The 19,654-nt window shown below is 33.8% G+C and overlaps 1 protein-coding gene across 1 annotated transcript in view; it reads right to left on the bottom strand.

Annotated features, from left to right (window-relative positions):
* The window catches only part of UNC13C (unc-13 homolog C), an 817,657-nt gene that overhangs the window by 252,566 nt on the left and 545,437 nt on the right, over positions 1–19,654 (bottom strand). The window contains exon 18 of the mRNA XM_056810215.1: positions 8,545–8,630. Within this exon, the coding sequence (XP_056666193.1) occupies positions 8,545–8,630 (86 nt within the window). The remainder of the gene's footprint in view (positions 1–8,544; positions 8,631–19,654) is intronic.

The raw sequence follows: 19,654 nt of genomic DNA, 5'->3' as shown, positions 1-19,654 counted from the left end.
TGCTCTGATTTCAACCAAATAAGTTAATCTCTCTAGTGGTCAAACTGATTGCTGTTTATCATGCCAGGAAAATGGTGGATAAATGTCAAATGTGGAAGCAATTTAAGTTAAAATCTTACATTTAATGAAAACAAGTTAGAACATACAGGTGGAATGAAATATGAATAACTGTCTTATTAGTTGTCAGTTAAGTGAATTTTCCTGTAATGACTGTTGAATACTAAATTACATTTATTATATTAATTTTATTTATTATATTAGTCTCAGAGTAATAAATTATATTTGAATGCCCAAGATCTATGCACTTTCAGTTGCTATTTTTCATTGTGGGATTGACTTTATTATTATTCAATGTGTTAACTTAGATCCTTTAATCACAAGTCTAGCTATGGAGTACAAATTATGTAATCACAACTCAGAGCTTTTATAGGTCAGTAATTTCAAGCACTAGTATAATATAGTTGATTAATTTTAACAACTTACTTCAGGGCATTCAGGGAAAGTAAAGAACAAAACAATTTTTATGTAGAAGGTCATAGAGTCTGCCAAAGAAATTAGTTCTTAGAAATATATATATATATATATGTATATATATATTTGTGTGTGTGAGAATATATACATATATTATACTTGAATCTAGATGTTGGTAGACTTCATTTATTTCTTTAACATTTTTATTCTTTAGTTTTTATTACTTTAAAATCTTTTCTAAATTAATTTTATTTTTCATTTGAAAAAATATTTTAAATTAGCAATAATTTATTTCCTTTTTTTATCAGCTTCCCTACTCATCTTGAGAAAAAAGAAGGGAATTAAATAACCCAATGTAACAAATATGCATAGTCAGTTAAAACAAATCCCTCTATTGGCTTTGTCCAAAAATATGTCTTATTCTTCATCTTAAGCCAACCTTTTTTTTTTTGTCAGGAAGTTCCTTCTTTATCAGGATTCTAGAATTGTTGACTAGTAATTGCATTGGTCAGAATTCTTAAATTTTTCAAAGTCATTTGCTGTTAATTGTAGAAATCATTTTCTTGGCTTTTCTCCAGGCTCTGTATCAGTTCATTCAAGTCTTCACAGTTCTCTCTGAAACTGTCCCTTTCTACTTCTATTATATCCACGAGGCATAATTTATTCAGCTAGTCCCCATTTCTTTACATTAACTATTATTCTGGTCAATCATTGATTATCTCCTTTATGAAGAAAAAATTGGAGAGGGGACATTAAAGTTTTAGGGGGCATATTTAAAATTTTGATCATTATTTATTCCTTTCTTGAGAGTAGAGAACTACCAATGAACTCCAAAGATTATTAAACTATGTGGTTTTGGTCATTGCTACAAAGAACAATGTAAATAGTGAAAACAGAAACTCTTCAGCCATAGACTAGAGAAACTGAAGAAGCTACACCTAGCCAAGAATGCGTGCACACAAGCCTACAGACTTGTAGCAAGTTGATCTTCTATCTGAGTGTAGCAAGTTCATACCCCTCTCACTTTGGTTAGTTCTATACTCAGCCAGTACTGGACTAATACAAGCCTATGTCTCATATCTTGATTGTCACTATCCATTCTCGAAACCCTTTTGGGGATTCTAAAATGCAAGTTTCTTGTGACCCAGTCCTGTTTCATTTGTATCAATGTATCCCCAGTGCAATACCTCAAATATCATAAACACAATAAAAGATTATTGAATTAATGTAAACATAATAGATTCTTAAAATGTATAGTGGAGTTGATAGAGTTCCAGGCTTGATGTCAAGAAGGCTTCCTGAGTTCAAATTTGGCCTCAGACACTTACCTGCTGGGTGACCCTAGGCAAGTCACTTAACCATGTTGACCTCATTTTCCTTATCTGTAAAATGAGTTGGAGTAGGAAATGGCAAACTATTCTAGTATCTTCTCTAAGAAAACCCCCCCAAAAAGTCATAAAGGGTCATAGATAACTTAAGATGACTGAATAATAAGAGATTTCTATTTTTGTCCTTGCTACCATCAGAAGACACTTGTATTGCTTTAATAAATGCTTATTGAATTAAAGTAAACCTAATGAATTCTTACTTTTGTTCCTTCTACCACCAGTAGACACTCTTTGATCCCTTTTGGATACATGCTTCTCCATCTCAGATTGCTCTTCCTTCATATCAGACCCTATTTTTGGTGTTGTGTTAAGCAATATAAAAAAGTTAAGGGAAGGGGTATTAAATAAGGATACTAATTGATGCTCCAGAGGAAATTATCTGATCATCTCTGGTTCAACCAGGATTTGAATAGCTCACCTGCTTAGCTTTTTCATGAACCTTCCTTTATGATCCCCAAATTTAGATGTTTATGTAAATTTACCACTGCCCTTTGCAGTTTGAGAGAGCTTTGTTAAGTCTGATGTGGCCAAAGAGGCAACACACCCAGGTGATAGTGGATTTTTTCTTATACATCATAGACTTTTAGTGGCTTGGCTATCTTGATGTATATTTCAATTAATTTTGGATAAGCATTGCTGCCAAAGAGATGCTATACCTATAGTAAGGAGAGGGATTTAAATTTAAATTCAATGAATTCAATGGAATATATTGTAGAGTGAGGTCTGAGATTCATGGAGGACTATCCAATTTTTCTGGAAAAAAATCTTTAGAAAAAACTGATGATTCTGGGTCAAGGCAATACATGCCTAAAATCTCTGCTGCTGGGCAGCTTGAGGTTTGTAGGTCCCTTGAGATTAGAAGTTCTGAATGGGTGTAGGGCTAAATCTGATTGGGTGTTCACCTTGAATCAGCATTAATAAGGTGGGCCACAGACATGGTGAACCAGGTCAGGTTGGAAACAAGAGAGCAGCTTTAAGCTTCTTTGCAGAACAATATTGGGATTAGAAATGAGAATAGTCATTGTATTTTCTGTCTGAAAAGAGAGGGAGATCTCATATCAAAAATATTAAAAAGTCAAGTTATCTTACATAAAATGACTAATATGGAAAAATATTTTATTTTATTGCACATGTAAAATCTATATCAGATTGCTTAATGTTTCAGGGAGGGTGTGAATTTGGTTCAGATTTTTAAAAAAGTCAAAACTATTTTTATGTGTAATTGAGGGAAAAATAAAACATTATTAAAAATGTTAAAAAGAAAAAAGTTGATATAAATAGGATGTGGATTTAAATCAAAATGATTACTGAAGTTTCAGACTTATCTTAATCTCATGTTATTTTATTTTATTTTTAAACCCTTACCTTCTGTCTTGGAATCAATACTGAGTTTTGGTTCCAAGGCTTCAGTAAGAGCTAGGCAAAGGAAGTTAAGTGACTTGTCCAGAATCAAAAAGGGTGGAAATGTCTGAGGTTAGATTTGAACACAGGACCTCCTCTCTCAAGGCTTGGCTCTTTATCCACTGAGGCACCCAGCTTCCCTGGGTCATAACCTTATAAATCTAAGTGGCATAGAGTGAAAGATGGAATACATTTTAGAGATTCTCTCGCCTAAACTTCTTATTTTAAAGATGGACAAACTGAAGCTTAAAGAGTTAATGTGATAGAGGTAGAAAATAGTTGTCAGGAAATCAATGACTATTTATTCATCTCCAACTGTGTGCTTGAAATTGTATAATGTACAGATATAAAGTTAGGCAAATACCAGGTTCTTGCTACCAAGGAATCTACATTTTGATAACATGCAAATAATCATAAGGACATGTGTATGTGCATGTAGACACATGTATACCCTTATGAATACATATATGCATATAATAAAACATGAAAGCATGTGAATATATGTGTATATGCATATATGTATACATGTATGCATAAATATATAGTATATATATACATATACTATATATATGGGAAAGGCAGAAGGTGATGGAGTCATAAATGAATCCAAGGAAGCTAAGAGGTAGAAATGAGGAGGGAGAGTATTTCAAATATGGTGAGAGACAGAAAATTCATAGTCAGGAGATAAGAGTCTCACATATGACATTCTATTTCTTCTGAGGTAGAGACAATAGACTACTGTAGTTAGAGCATAGAGTTTCTAGTAGGGAGTAAAATCTAAGAAGACTGAAAAAGGAAGGAATGGATCATATTGAGAAGGGCTTGGAAAGAAAGAAAGAAAGAAAAAGAAAGAAAGAAAGAAAGAAAGAAAGAAAGAAAGAAAGAGAGAAAGAGAGAGAGAAAAGAAAGTGAAAAAGAGAGAAAAGAATGTTAGAAAGAAAGAAAAAAGAAAGTGAGAAACAAACAAACAAATGAAGGAAGGAAGGAAGACAGAAAGAAAGAAAAAAGAAAGAAGCAAAGGAAGAAAGGAAGGAAGGAAAGAAGAAAATAAAAGAGAAGAAATGAAATGAAAAAAAAAAGAAAAGAAAAAAGAAATTTTGTATTTTGTATTTGGTCCTAGAAGTAAAAGGGATTCATCCACTTGAGTTTTTTTGGGTACAGAAGTGATCTGCATTTGAAGAGCTAAAATGGATGATGGATTGGAGTAGGGAGGAAGAACTGATGCAGAGGACAGATTCCAACTCAATTCATTGATTAAAAATCTAGCCCCTCTTTGTCCACTCTGCCATGATGCTTTTAAGTTTTGTATGAAACTTGGTTTTATATTTTGCTTCTGCTTATTCCTAGTGGTCTGTACATGTACTGATAATTTCATCTCTTTAATCTCAGTTTTCTCAGCTATAAAATTAAGGTAATGCAGCAAGGCCTCTACTGTTAATTTATAAGACTATTCTGAGAATTGAGAGAAATAATATGTTGTAAATGGTAATTTCAATAAGCAACTTCAATAATCATTGTTTAATGTCTCTTTAGAGCTTCATATACTCTGCATGTAATCTCATTAAATATTCAGTATTATAGTGAAAAGTTGTGACTATAGATTTAATAGTAAGTAAGTATCCTAGTTATTTAAGACTCAATAACTGTGTATGAATCAGTAATCAAAGTGTGAGTAAATTTTTTTAAATCCCCTGTAGTACTTTGCCAAAGGAAAGTTTGTATGTGCCTTCAGCATCCTGGAATGCATCCAGATGTTCCTGAAGTTGTGAATTTATGACAGTTCATTTGGCTCCAGAATAACCCTTGGTCATCTTTATTTTACCATATATGAAAAAAGGGCTAAATTATCTGCATAGGAAAAAAATGAGAAAAACCTGACCTTCTTGAAGAAGAGTCAACTGTTTGTTAGATGTTATTCAGTAGGAATTACAACTGCCTGGCCTTCAGAAAGTTAAGGTTGCCTTTCTTTCAATGGAAGAAAAGATGTAATTGACTACCCACCTTTGGGAAGGAATGTGTGTAATGCGCCTCTTTTGCATAAAGTATAATACTTGTTAGCTGATAAGGTTAACAGACCATGCTATGTGTCTGGGGACCCTCACTCTGTGATTTGCAGGTCCACAATAAAGTGAGTTTTGCTCAGAAGATCATTCCCAGGATTTTTCTTTCATAGTTTGTGAACCACTTCATAAACTTTGAAGTACTATCTCAACATCAGCTACTATATTTGTTTTTCTTTCTTTTTATTTGAGGGTTATTTTAATAATTTTCTGGGCTGTAATGGTTTGAATTTATTTTAAGTTCAATATACCCAATATTGTTTTATCCCATGAAGCATTTTCTTTTTTTTTCCTTTATTTTTTTTTACTGTTATCAATTCACTCAATGTTACTGTCTCTGATTTACATTCTATTATGGTGAATGTGATATATTCTATACAAACAAGATGTAAAGCTGAAAATTTGGAGATATTTCAATAGTTTAATAGGTACAAACCAGTAATAAACTGGTTTCTGACAAACATTGATAAAGGAAGTACTACAGCTAACTACCTACATAATATTCTTGTAGATAGTTTGAATCCTTTGTAATAATTGCAAATAGTAGACCTTTTCTATATAATAGGACCCATTGTGGCTTCCATTGATATTTGCTTGCAATCCTCTCTTGATCCTGGTTTCATATTATGGATCAATTATATGAAAGGAAGGCTTACTATAATAAAGTCCAAATTGGTGATAAATTATTATTGATGTTTTGAGTATGCTTTTAAATTAGCCAACAGCCAACAGGAAGAGGGGGTGGAAAACTGATAAAAGGCAGCCTATTGGAGTTTTTATACAAGATATCCTAAAGTCTATAAAATGGTTTCCTGGGCCACACCTAAATATGTCCTAGGTAGGGAACAATATGAAAAGTCATAGAGGCAGTTTCACAAATGCGGAAAATATACAAATGCTTCCCCTTCATTGGAAGGTACGGGATTATTAAAGTTCTTAAAAGGGAAGAAGTTGTTTTGCATGAATTAACTACTCTGATTCCAACCTTTTTTTTTTCCAGGATCTAAGCTCCAGGAAATTAAGCAAGTTAGACATTTGAGATCTAATGAGAGATCAGTTAATCTCAACGATCCCTTCTAGCTCTAAATTTATTATTGAAACTGGAACACTCTAGGGTCCAAGGATATCCTTGTGGGACAGTGGATTGGGCACTGAGCTTGAAACCCAGAACACCTGGATTCAGACAGCCAAGGTTATGCAGTTTTCAAGGGTAAAGGAAGGAATAATGTTGAAATAGAAGTCCACAGAATTGAGTATAATAAGGAAGAAAGTGGAATCATCAGAGGAATGAGCAACTAGGAAAGAAGAGAGGGGTTGAGAAGTCAGAGATTTCAATGAAGGTTAAGAACAATTTAGAAATCAAGGGTGGGAAATGTAGAAGTAGACATCATGGTCAGAGAAAAATTTCACAACTCAAGACCTTTAAAGTGGCATAATATTAATTGACAAGGAGGTCTAAGTTGTGCTTTCCTTGGGCTAACATGGAGACAATGTGCATGGAAATGAAGCAGTCAGTGAACTTTGAAGTCAAGGTGTTGGGAATGTGAATATTGAGATTAATGTTCATATGAATATTGAGATGAAGGGAAATGATGTCATGAAATGAAGAGAAAAGCTATCTAGTTGTTGATATTTTTGAAATTAACACTAACATTTGACACTAAGCAAGATGGAAGAATGTCCTTGAGGTAGATAGTAAGGATCTGGAGAAGATGGCACTGGATAATTTAAACTTCAGAGGAAGGGGGACTCAAAGAAAAAAAAAGGTGGAATGTTAAGTCTGTAAGAGATAATGAAGAGCAAGAAAGATGTCAATCCTACTTACTAGTATATAACAAAATAATTAGCTAGCATTGGAAATAATGGAAGGGGATTCAATGTCTCTAAGAGAAAGCCAATAATCTTTTCATGTGAATGAAATATACCCATAAGAGACTGGGGATAAAAGGGAGTTTATCTGTCATAGAACCTGGATTCCAAAGGTTTCTGTAGGATAGATTATAGGCAGGATAGACTGAAATGTTCAGAAATGAAGGCATGTGTGAGGAAGCAAGGGTAAAGGGTCCCCACTCTGACTATTCTTTTTGAAGATCCTCGACTAGAGATTTACTTGCAAGTGAATAACATCATGTTCAACTTTGTTATGCCATTGCCTGTGACAATGATGAAGATGAAGATGATGAGAACTACTGCTACTACTGCTGCTGCTGCTGCTGCTGCTAATACTACTGCTACTACTATGAAAAGTTGCATATATATATATATATATATATATATATATATATATATATATATAAATGCACAGCTTGGATTTCCTGAATCCACTCCTCCCACTTTCTTCCTTTTTAAAAAAGATGTTATGGGATGATTTAGTGTGTGGGGAAATGAAATAGGAAGATCTAGGCAATAACAAAATTATAAATGAAATCCATTTGAAGTAAATATAGTGGATTTTCTGTATGCTAAATCATTGTATCCCACTGAAGCAACTTCTAAACTAAAGCTCTATAGATTTTTATAGGCAGATATCAAATCTCCCTCATTTTAAACACCTTCTCTAGATCTGTTGTGATAGTTGCTTAGCTATTTAGAATTGAAGCTACCAACTTCTGCCTTTAGAGTAAATTGCCAGGGGTGGTGGTGGTATAAAGGAGGGGCTCAACTGTGGCACAGTAGCCAAGGACAAGAAACAAAAACTGAGATATCATTAGAGTTCTAAACTGCTGAATATTAGAGAAAGCACCCCTGACATTTGACTGTTGCTGTTATCAGTGTGGGAGTGGGACATGCACCTTCCATATTGTGACATTAGTACCATCTAAATTGCCCACTGTAGGGAAAAGCCTCTGTCACCCTTCCCTTGTCATATTTCTGCCCAAATCATCCTCATTTCCAGTCCTGACAACTAGCAACCAAATAATATAGTATGATCTGAAAGAAATATTAAAAATGACTCATGTTGGCAGGACTGGGGCACAATCTCTTGAAGGGACACTTGTCTAAATTCTGCAACAGGAATGGCCTGATTAAAAACACAAGTGCTTTCTCAATGATCCTGAATCCTCTGAGGTTACATTTTCCTTCAGTATACAATCTTTAATACATATTGCTTCCTGACTTCATTCAGTAATAAAACTGGAAGACCCACAATATATGTTTCTGTGTGGTTAAATTCGATATTTTATTACAAGAAGATTTAAGTAAATAGATTTGACTTGCATTACCTTCCAGTGCATACTTAATATCCAGTGCAAAGAGTGTCCACATGATCTCAGCACTGACTTTTCCCATGTTTAGTTCTTGAGGGAACCTGTAACCAAAGACATTTTTCTAGGTCAAGAGGTAAGAAAAATTATTTAAGATAAGAAATACTAACAATTTCACTATGATTTTTCCAAACAGTTCAGTGCTTTTATGCAAAATACACAAATCACATAATCATTCCAGTACTATTGCACAAATCATATGTTAGTACTAAGACCACTGGTTACAATACCTGAATTCTAATCCTTCCTCTGATAATTATTTCCTATATGACCTCTGACAAGTCACATAATTTCCTTAGATTTGTTTCCTTATCTGTTAAACGAGGGGATTGGATGAGATGGTCCCTGAGGTTTAATCAAGATCTGAATCTATAATACTTATTAACTTCTGGTTTCTACCACTTTAAGGTATTAATATAAAAATGTTGAAGGCATTGTATCCTGAAAAACTTATTATTTATTCATGCTCTTGAACTCTCAATACTATACATAGTTGCTCCCTTCTCTTATCTTAGCCCTATTAATTGAACTGAATCAATAACACTCAGTTGGAAAAGGAAAAAAAAACTTTATGAATCTGAGTTTTACAGAATATATAGAATTTTTACTTTAAGATGTATTAATGGTTATAGAAAGGGAATAATATAAGAATCTACTCATTTCTTCATCCTTCACAACATAAATCAAAGTTAGCACTTTGGAAGATCTTTAAAAAATTTTCTTTATCCTAACTCAGGAAAAATAAATAAACTACTACTATCCCATCTTCATATTTCACTCTCCTTATATTGTCAAGCTTTTATTACAAACCTTCTCCATGCAACCCTTATTTTCTATCTTTGTGCCTTTGTAGGTAACTCATTTCACTTTCAGGTCTATCTCTTAGAATCTCTCACTCTCTTCAAAGACTGAGCTTAATCACTTTTAACATGAAGTTTTGTCTAATTCCACTAGTTACTAGTACCTACAAATCACCTTACACCTGTTTTTGTGCTTGTGTATATATGTGTGCAAGCCTGGGAATAAAATGAAGGAATATTGAAATTCAAGGCATTTCAATCAGATATCCACATAAGTAAACAAACTCATTCACTGAAAATACCATTCCTTGTTATAGGGGATGATTCTCTGGGAAGGTAGGACAGAGATGAATACAGGGAAAAATTTAAGCAATGTAAAAAAAAACAATAGTAATAAAATTTATTTAAAAAATTATTATGCCAAAACACCACTAAAAGTAAGGTTAATATGAATGTGGTTTACTCTTTTAAAAATTCAGAAATAGATCTAGTTTTCCTCATCCTCAATAATTTTTCACATTATGAATTTAGTTAATGATGAAAATCAAAATAGAACACATGCTTCTTGACCTTCCCATCCAATATTCTATCTGCTGGACCACATTTCCCTTCTATGCATTTTTTATAAGGCAGGGAATCAAAAATGTTCCTAAGCATTAAGAATGTCTCCACTGCTAATCTGTTATTGCATTGGTCTATTGGTTTTACCTTAAAAAATTTAAAGCTTCAGTTATTAGTTTTGTATTATATTTGTATCATATTTGTATTTTTATATTGGATGAATTCTTTATCCTAATCACCACTACAGAAGATGTATTCTTATACATAAAATGGTTGTATATTTGTACCCTTTTGCTATGATTTTTGGTTCAATATAATGCAATATAAAGAGTGAGTTCCAGTCTTGCTATACTTACTTTTATCTAATAAGATATTGACCTTTATGCTCTAATAAATACAAAATACTCAATCTCTGATAGTTACACAACTTTCTATAACATTGCTTCTTTCATTTTCTTCTAACTTTTTTCTTTTTATCACATGAATTAATAAAAAGCAAACCCTAGGATTACACTTTCCAAATTAATTTGGGCAAAGTATACTTTTTGAGCTTTAAATATCAAACTTATACATATTAGGAATAAAAGGTAGTCCCAGGATAAAGTTTGAGCTGACTTTGAATCCTATCTCAGACACTTTACTAGCCCCAGGAATAGTCATTGACCTGTCTTAATCTGTTTCTTCATCTGGAATATGGGGATAATATTAGTACCTAGGTGGATGATGGGAGTAATAGCATGAGAACATGTCCTCAGGTATCATTGTAATTGTAAACAGCAAAACAGCCCATTCCATGGGAAAACTTGCATGTGTCCATAGACCATCTTTTGGGACTAAGCCTTTGTTTTCTGAACCAATGTAATATGTGACTAGACTTGAGTATGGTGTGGAGATGTCACTGTGCTGCCATATCCTAGGATTGATTTTGTATGTGAATTTGGCTGAATAAAATCAATTTACTATTATACTTGGGTGGACTGACTCTTCTATATCTTGTTATCTTCTCTTTACAGTGTTACCAACCCTTAATATTGTCTGTCCCCTGACACTAGTTCACAGGGTTATTGGGAGGATCAAATGAGATTAATAGCTGTAAAATACTTTGTAAATGTTAAAGAATTATATAATGGTTGCTATAATTATATGATGATAAGACATTGGCCTATAGCTAGTAGAGCAAAATTGAGGAAATTGGACTTATTTTCATTTTGTGAAACTGCTAGGCATAATAGCGTATCACAGAGAAAAATATTGTTATAGCAACAAAATTTTCTTAAATTTATGCTTATCACATCAAATGTTTGGGGAATAGTTTGCCAGGAGAGTATATTTTGAGGTACCATTAATCATTATTTTACTAGTAATAATAATAATATAAAGTTTTACATAGCTCTTTATGGTTGATCTTTACATTTGTTGCCTTATGTATCCTCTACAACAACCCTCCAAAATAGCTATTATTATTATTATTATTATCCCCATTCTTCAGACAAGAAAACTGAAGCTGAAGAAATTTGAGCAACAAGCCCAGGATTATTGACCTATAAAGGTCTGAGGCAGGATTTTTACTCATCTTCATAATTTCATTACTCCATCAAAGGTTCACCTGAAATGTTTAGGTCATATATACAGTCACTACAATGAGAAAATAAAAGTTACAAACGTGGTTCTCCTCTTTTTAAGTAGAGGATTCTATCTATCCATCTTCCTGGTTACAAAAGAAAAGAAAATTTTCTTTTACTCATGGTTCTCTGATATAGCTCTAGTTCTTTATATTGGGAAATGATGTCTACTATAAGTATCTCCATTTCCTATTATCCAGAATAATCACAGAACTTTAAAGTTGAAAAGGACCTCCGATATAATCTAAGCCACTCATTTTTAGAGACAACCAAGAAAGACTCAGAGAGATTATAACATGTTCCAAGTCACAAAGCTAATGAGTGGCTGAAAATCAGTCATCACTCTTAAGTCTTATACTTTTTCTACAACACAGTACCAATTTACCCATCCAGAAGGAAGGTAAAAGACGATTAAATGTTGTATATATATTTATATATAATATATAGGGCATATATGTAGCATTATGCATAGTACATATGAGTAAAAGGGAACTGGTAAGCATACTCATTTGGGCACATTTGTAGATTCTACTCTTCTAACATGTTCCACACTCCATTTAAGGGTGTGTTTTGGCCAAAAAATGTTATATAGAAGGGTTTTGGCAGGTCTTATTGAGGAGCTTAGGTTTCCAATTAGTCAATGACCACTGATGTGCTAGTTCTTTTGTTAAGCTCTTTGGGGGGGTAGTGGAGGATCTTTTCTTACCCCAAAAGATTTTTCCTTCCTGTAAAATATTATATAGCATTTAAACTATCTGTTTAAGTCACAAGTTATTTGTATGCCTTTTTATCAACCAATATACATTTATTAGATATAAAGTGCCTTGCTGGAGTGAGGATCACTCCAGCTGAGACAAGCTAGAGTTGAAAAGGAAAATTACAATGGTGAGATTAGGAAAGGATGATTATGAAGTTAGAGCATATCTGAAGGTCTTAGAAAACACTGAGGAATAGAAGGAGATGAGATAATAAGAAAAACCCCCTACAGGATTAGAGAAGTCAGAGATATGGAATGATATAGGTTCATGATCTGATAAAGGAATTTCAGAGTTTTTGATTGGAGAACACTTGTGCTCTATCAAAATTGTAGCCATACCTGTGCTTTTTGCTTTTACTGTCTTTCAATCAGTAACATTTATTAAGCACCCATTATGTTCCAGGCACTATGCTAAGTGCTGGGCATAAGAAAAGTGGCAAAAGACAGTGCATGTCCTCAAGGAGCTCACAATCAAATAGAGGAGGAAACAATGAGCAAACAAATATATACAAAGAAAGCTATGTGCAGGATAAGCAGGAAAAAAAAATTTAAAAAGGGAAAGCACTGGAATTAAGAGGGGTTAGGAAATGTTTCCTGTAGAAGTTGAGATTTTAATTGGACCTGAAAAGAAGCCAGGGAAACCAGTAGTTGGAGCAGAGGAGGTAGAGCATTCTAAGCAGGAGAACAGCCAGAGAAAACTCCTGAAACCTAGAGATGTAGAGTCTTATTTGTGGAAGAGTCAGAGAGGAAGTAATGTATAACAATACAGAAAAGACAGGAGGGAGCTAGATTATAAAGGGCTTTGAATGCCAAACAGAGGAATCTGTATTTGTTCCTAGAGGCAAGAGGAAGCCAATGAAGTTTATTGAGTTGGAGAAAGGTGTGGCATAATCAGACCTATGTTTTAGAAAAATCATTTTAGTGGCTGAACAAAAAATAGACTGGAATGGGAAGACATAAGAGAGGCAGATCTTTTAGGAGGTTATTGTAGTAATTTAGTCATTATATAAGGGAATGCAGAGGGACAGGTGAAAAAGATTTCAGATACCTTGAACATGGACAATCTCAAGATCAAGGATAAAACCATTTTTTGTGTATGTGGCAGTGATTGGATAGTAGGAGGTAAGAATGTCAAAGAATTGAGTGTTTTTGGTATTTGAGGGAGAATAAATGCATCTTGAAGTCTCCTGGTATAAGAACAGAAGTTGGGAAAAAGAAGCCAGGTATTAATCTCATAGAAGAAGGAAGAGGACTGACCTGAGGCATCTGTGGTACCAAGATTTTGATTAGGCGGTAGATATGATAGCATGACTCTCAGATTAAGAAAGATTACTGAGTAATGGAAGAAGGGGAAGAACCTGGAAGTGACAATGGAGAGAAGGGAGTATTCCAACTTTCCCTCCTCCACCCATGAATGGACCAGTGAGTGAGGGTGCAACTAATACAGTACAATCAGGAAGGGTGACCAGGGAGAGTGTGCATGAAAATTTTAGCTCTACAAAATGATAAAAAAGTATCTTAGTCTTTTAAAAATTTCCTCTGTACCTAACAGTACTTAATACAGAGTATGTACTCAGTATTGTGGAAATAGAGCAGTAGGAATTATGCTAACCTTGGAAAACAAAAGACCATGTCAAAAGACAAGATACCATACTATGGGACCATATTATGGCTGTGACACAAAATATGACCATAGAATAACCACTAAACCTGTTTCATTATTTGTGAAAATGAGGATAATAAAGTTTGTATTATCTATCTCATAAGGTCATTGTAAGGTCCCAAAGAATTATATGTGTGAGTTATTTTATGCTGTATATTTAATGCATTGATTTAGACAAGAAAGCAAAGATACAATTTCATTATAGTTAACTTGTTTCATTAGGTACAAGTGAAAGAAAAGATTGATTTGAAGATTTTCCTATCCCTCACTTATTCTAATAAAGTATATGCTTTAGCTATTGGTTGATATAACATTATTTATGATTTGTGGGCTTTTTTCATTGATAGTTAAGAAAAAAATAAAAGTATCAATGAAGTTTTGTTGTTTTAAACATTTTAAATAAATACATAGTATTGCCAGGCACTGTATTTAGCACTTTAAAAATATTATCTCATTTAATCTTCATAACAACTAGGTGTTATTATCCTCATCTTGCAGTTTAGGAAACCGAGGCAGTCAGAAATTAAAGTGAATTGTCCAAGATATCATGACTAGTACATGTCTGAGATCAGATTTGAACTCAAATCATTCTGACTCTAGGTTCAGGGCTCTATTCAAATTATCTCTTTTCTGGTTTGTTTTTTCTCTACCTGGTCTATCAATACAATGATGCAAGAAAAATTTAACTCCTACCTGTCTTCTTTAAAGTACCATCAGAGCATAATTATCATATATATACATATATATATTTCTTTAAGTGAATGCTAAAAAATCAATTAATTATGAAAGAACAACATTTTAAAGACTATGGAATGGAGGGCTATATATTTTCAGGGGGCAAATATTCCCCTAAATAAATACTTTTCTCAGACTTTGTTTCCTATACTGACTCCACTGAAATGGAAGAAGGAAAAGCCCTAGATTGCCAGGGCAAAGTTGTTTTGCTCTAAAACATTTGAATCAGGGACTGAGATACCTAGAAGTGATGCCTATTGTTTCTATTTAAAGGAGCATTTGCCAAAGTTGGATTAATTATTGGCTAGATATGAGATTTAAAAACATATTTTTGCCTTTCTTCAGTCTTGTATACCTTTTTCAGAATTTCTTTTGGCTGTTTGCTAATATCAAACCTCATTTAGACATAAAATGATCTAGGCCTTAAGCTAGCAGCTATTAGACCAAATCTTGATTCAGGAAGAAGGGCTGCATTTTTTTTTTTGGCAGAGTAGCACTTCTGGGCTTTCTTTATCCTTACAATGCATCAAAATACATCTGCACATTTGCTTCTGGATGAGTATTTGAGGTTCAATGATATATTAAATCATTTATCAGAATCTGTGGTTACCTTTTCCAATTTGAAATATTTCCTGTGCATTTCCTCCTTCTACCTCAAGCACTTGGCAATTGCTTTCTAATTGTAATTATAAATATAAAAGCCTGGAAAAACTAGTAAAAAGATGATTACTGTCAATTCTACTAATTTAAAATGCATTTCAGACAAAGCCCATACTGGTTTCCTTTTGTACTCTCTATGATAAATGAGTTTGGGATTTGTAATGTAAGTTAATTGTACAAACAGGAGTGCGGAAGCTGTATTTAATGTGTTTAGAAGAACAAGCACTTTAGAAGTCCTACAAATCTATGACCTTAACATTGGCTGAGGAGAATGCCTACAGATACCCATGTGTGGAAACAGTTCTTGTCTCCACATCTTGTAGCTAATATAATACTGATTCTATAGTTATCTTGGGTGAATATTTGGGGATGCCATACAGTGATGACAAGCTGTCCCAGTTTTCTAATGGGTATTCTAGGTCTGGTTAGTTAAAATGTTTATCCACTATCAATCCATCTCTGATTCTCAAAATTCATCCCTAGATTGCTTTATAGGGGTTCTGATTCTTTAATTTCTAATTCTTTGGTTTATCATCAGGAAACTCCATTAACCTACTTCTACATATTTTTTTTTCTTATTTCTCTAGGCATATTCCACTTTGCTTTATTCTTTTAACACTTTTATTTGCCTTAATAAATAATTTCTAACATATCAACATTTTCTTCAATTTCCCCTTCTAACTCCTAGGAGTAACTGAAATCTGGCCTTTTCTATCCATACCAAGGAAGATTCTCCTCCCATTCCTATCCTCCTGGTCTCAGGGTAAGGTGGAATGTCGTACACATTCCTTGCCTTTTCTCCAATTTTAATACCTTTATTCTGCTATTATCAATCAATAACTACTTTTAAGTTTTAGTCACTGTAATATGTAACTGTCATTTCATCTTTGGCCCAATCATCTACCAACTCCCATGACACCTTCCCTTCTTCAGTGATGCTCAGTAACTTTAATATACATCCTGATGATCTTTCTGAAATTATATTCTCATAGCCCCTAAATATTTTTCCAACTCTTTTATTTCCATTACATTTCAGCCATCTATCAACAGGACTGCTCCTTAGACAACCCTATGGCATTATGAACTTTTAAATGCCTCTCTGCTACCTTTCCATTCTTTTTTGCTCCTCTTGCAAGAAAGTTTCACTTTCTTTTTCTTTTTACATCCGATGACTATTTTATTTATTTATTTTTTAACATTATTTTATTTGGTCATTTCCAAACATTATTCATTGAAGACAAAGATCATTTCTTTTCCTCCCTCCCTCCCACCACCTCTCCCATAGCTGACGCACGATTCCACTGGGTATCACATGTGTTCTTGATTTGAACCCATTTCCATGTTGTTGGTATTTGCATTAGAGTGTTCATTTAGAGTCTTTCCTCAGTCATATGCCCTCAACCCCTGTAGTCAAGCAGTTGCTTTTCCTCGGTGTTTTTACTCCCATAGTTTGTCCTCTGCTTGTGGATAGTGTTTTTTCTCCTAGATCCCTGACACTAATGGAGAAGTCCATTATGTTCGATTGTACCGCAGTGTATCAGTCTCTGTGTACAATGTTTTCCTGGTTCTGCTCCTTTCACTCTGCATAACTTCCTGGAGGTTGTTCCAGTCTCCATGGAATTCCTCCACTTTATTTTTCCTTTGAGCACAATAGTATTCCATCACCAACATATTCCACAATTTGATCAGCCATTATCCAATTGAAGGACATCCCCTCATTTTCCAATTTTTGGCCACTACAGAGAGTGCAGCTATGAATATTCTTGTACAAGTCTTTTTTCTTATTATCTCTTTGGGGTACAAACCCAGCAGTGCTATGGCTGGATCAAAGGGCAGACAGTCTTTTATTGCCCTTTGGGCATAGTTCCAAATTGCCCTCCAGAATGGTTGGATCATTACTTTCCTTTGCTATCATATTAGCCAATCTGCTAGGTGTGAGGTGATACTTCAGAGTTGTTTTTATTTTCATCTCTCTGATTATAAGATATTAAGAACACTTTTTCATGTGCTTATTAATAGTTTTGATTTCTTTATCTGAAAACTGCCTGTTCATGTCCCTTGACCATTTATCAATTGGAGAATGGCTTGATTTTTTTGTACAATTGATTTAGCTCTTTGTAAATTTGAGTAATTAAACCGTTGTCAGGTTTTTATGAAGATTGTTTCCCAATTTGATGCTTCCTTTCTGATTTCAGTTACATTGGTTTTGTTTGTACAAAAACCTTTTAATTTGATGTACTCAAAATTATTTATCTTACATTTTGTGACTCTTTCTAAGTATTGCTTGGTTTTAAAATCTTTCCCTTCCCAAAGGTCTGACATGTATACTATTCTGTGTTTGCCTGATTTATTTATAGTTTCCTTCTTTATGTTCAAGTCATTCACCCATTTTGAATTTATCTTGGTGTAGGGTGTGAGGTGTTGATCCAAACCTAATCTCTCCCCCACTGTCTTCCAATTTTCCCAGAAGTTTTTATCAAATAGTGGATTTTGTCCCCAAAGCTGGGATCTTTGGGTTTATCATATACTGTCTTGCTGAGGTCACTTACCCCAAGTCTATTCCACTGATCCTCGTTTCTGTCTCTTAGCCAGTACCAAATTGTTTTGATGACTGCTGCTTTATAATATAGTTTGAGATCTGGGAATGCAAGGCCCCCTTCATTTTTTTTTTCATTATTTCCCTGGATATCCTTGATCCTTTGTTCTTCCAAATGAACTTTGTTATGTTTTTTTCTAAATCAGCAAAAAAATTTTTGGAAGTTCAATGGGTATGGCACTAAATAGATAAATAAGTTTGGGTAGGATGGTCATTTTTATTATACTGGCTCATCGTTTTTCCAATTACTCAAGTCTAGTTTTAGTTGTGTGGGGAGTGTTTTGTAGTTGTGTTGATATAGTTCCTGTGTTTGTCTCGGGAGATAGATTCCTAAGTATTTTATTTTGTCTAAGGTGATTTTGAATGGGATTTCCCTTTCTAGTGCTTGCTGCTGAGCTGTGTTGGAAATATATAGAAATGCTGATGACTTATGCGGGTTTATTTTGTATCCTGCAACTTTGCTAAAGTTGTTGATTATTTTGACTAGCTTTTTGGTTGAATCTCTAGGGTTCTTTAAGTAGACCATCATGTCATCCGCAAAGAGCAATAACTTGGTCTCCTCCTTGCCTATTTTAATGTCTTCAATTTCTTTTTCTTCTCTAATTGCTATTGCTAGTGTTTCTAGTACAATATCAAATAATAGAGTTGACAATGGGCATCCTTGTTTCACTCCTGATCTTCTTGGGAATGCATCTAGTTTATCCCCATTGCAGATGATGTTAGCTGATGATTTTAGATCTATACTGTTTATTATTTTTAGGAAAGACCCTTCTATTCCTATGCTTTCTAGTGTTTTTAATAGGAATGGGTGTTGTATTTTATCAAAGGCTTTTTCTGCATCTATTGAAATAATCATGTTATTTTTGTTGGTTTGCTTGTTGATATGGTCAATTATGTGGATGGTTTTCTTAATATTGAATCAGCCCTGCATCCCTGGTATAAATCCTACTTGATCATGGTGGATGACCCTTCTGATCACTTGCTGGAGTCTTTTTGCTAGTATCCTATTTAAGATTTTTGCATCTATATTCATACGGGAGATTGGTCTATAATTTTTTTTCTCTGTTTTTGACCTGCCTGGCTTTGGAATCAGTACTCTGTTTGTGTCATAAAAGGCGTTTGGTAGAACTCCTTCTTTGCTTATTATGTCAAATAGTTTTATAGTATTGGGATTAGCTGTTCTTTGAATGTTTGATAGAATTCACTTGTGAATCCATCAGGCACTGGGGATTCTTTCTTAGGGAGTTCTTTGATGGCCTGTTGGATTTCTTTTTCTGATGTGGGATTACTTAAGAAATCTATTTCTTCTTCTATTAGTCTAGGCAGTTTATATTTTTGTAAATATTCATCCACATCACCTAGATTAGTATATTTATCTCCATATAATTGGACAAAGTAATTTCTAATGATTGCCTTAATATCCTCTTCATTGGAGGTGAGATCCCCCTTTTCATCTTTGATGTTGTTAATTTGCTTTTCTTCTTTCGTTTTTTAAATTAGATTGACCAGTACTTTGCCTATTTTGTTTGTTTTTTTCAAAGTATCAGCTTCTAGTCTTATTTATTAGTTCAATAGTTCTATCACTTTCAATTTTATTAATTTCTCCCTTAATTTTTAGGATCTCAAGTTTGGTTTTCTTCTTGGGGTTTTTAATTTGTTCACTTTCAAGGTTTT

The sequence above is a fragment of the Monodelphis domestica genome, chromosome 1, assembly GCF_027887165.1.
Source record: "Monodelphis domestica isolate mMonDom1 chromosome 1, mMonDom1.pri, whole genome shotgun sequence".
Classification (NCBI taxonomy): Eukaryota; Metazoa; Chordata; class Mammalia; order Didelphimorphia; family Didelphidae; genus Monodelphis; species Monodelphis domestica.
This window is presented reverse-complemented; position numbering and strand designations above follow the sequence as displayed.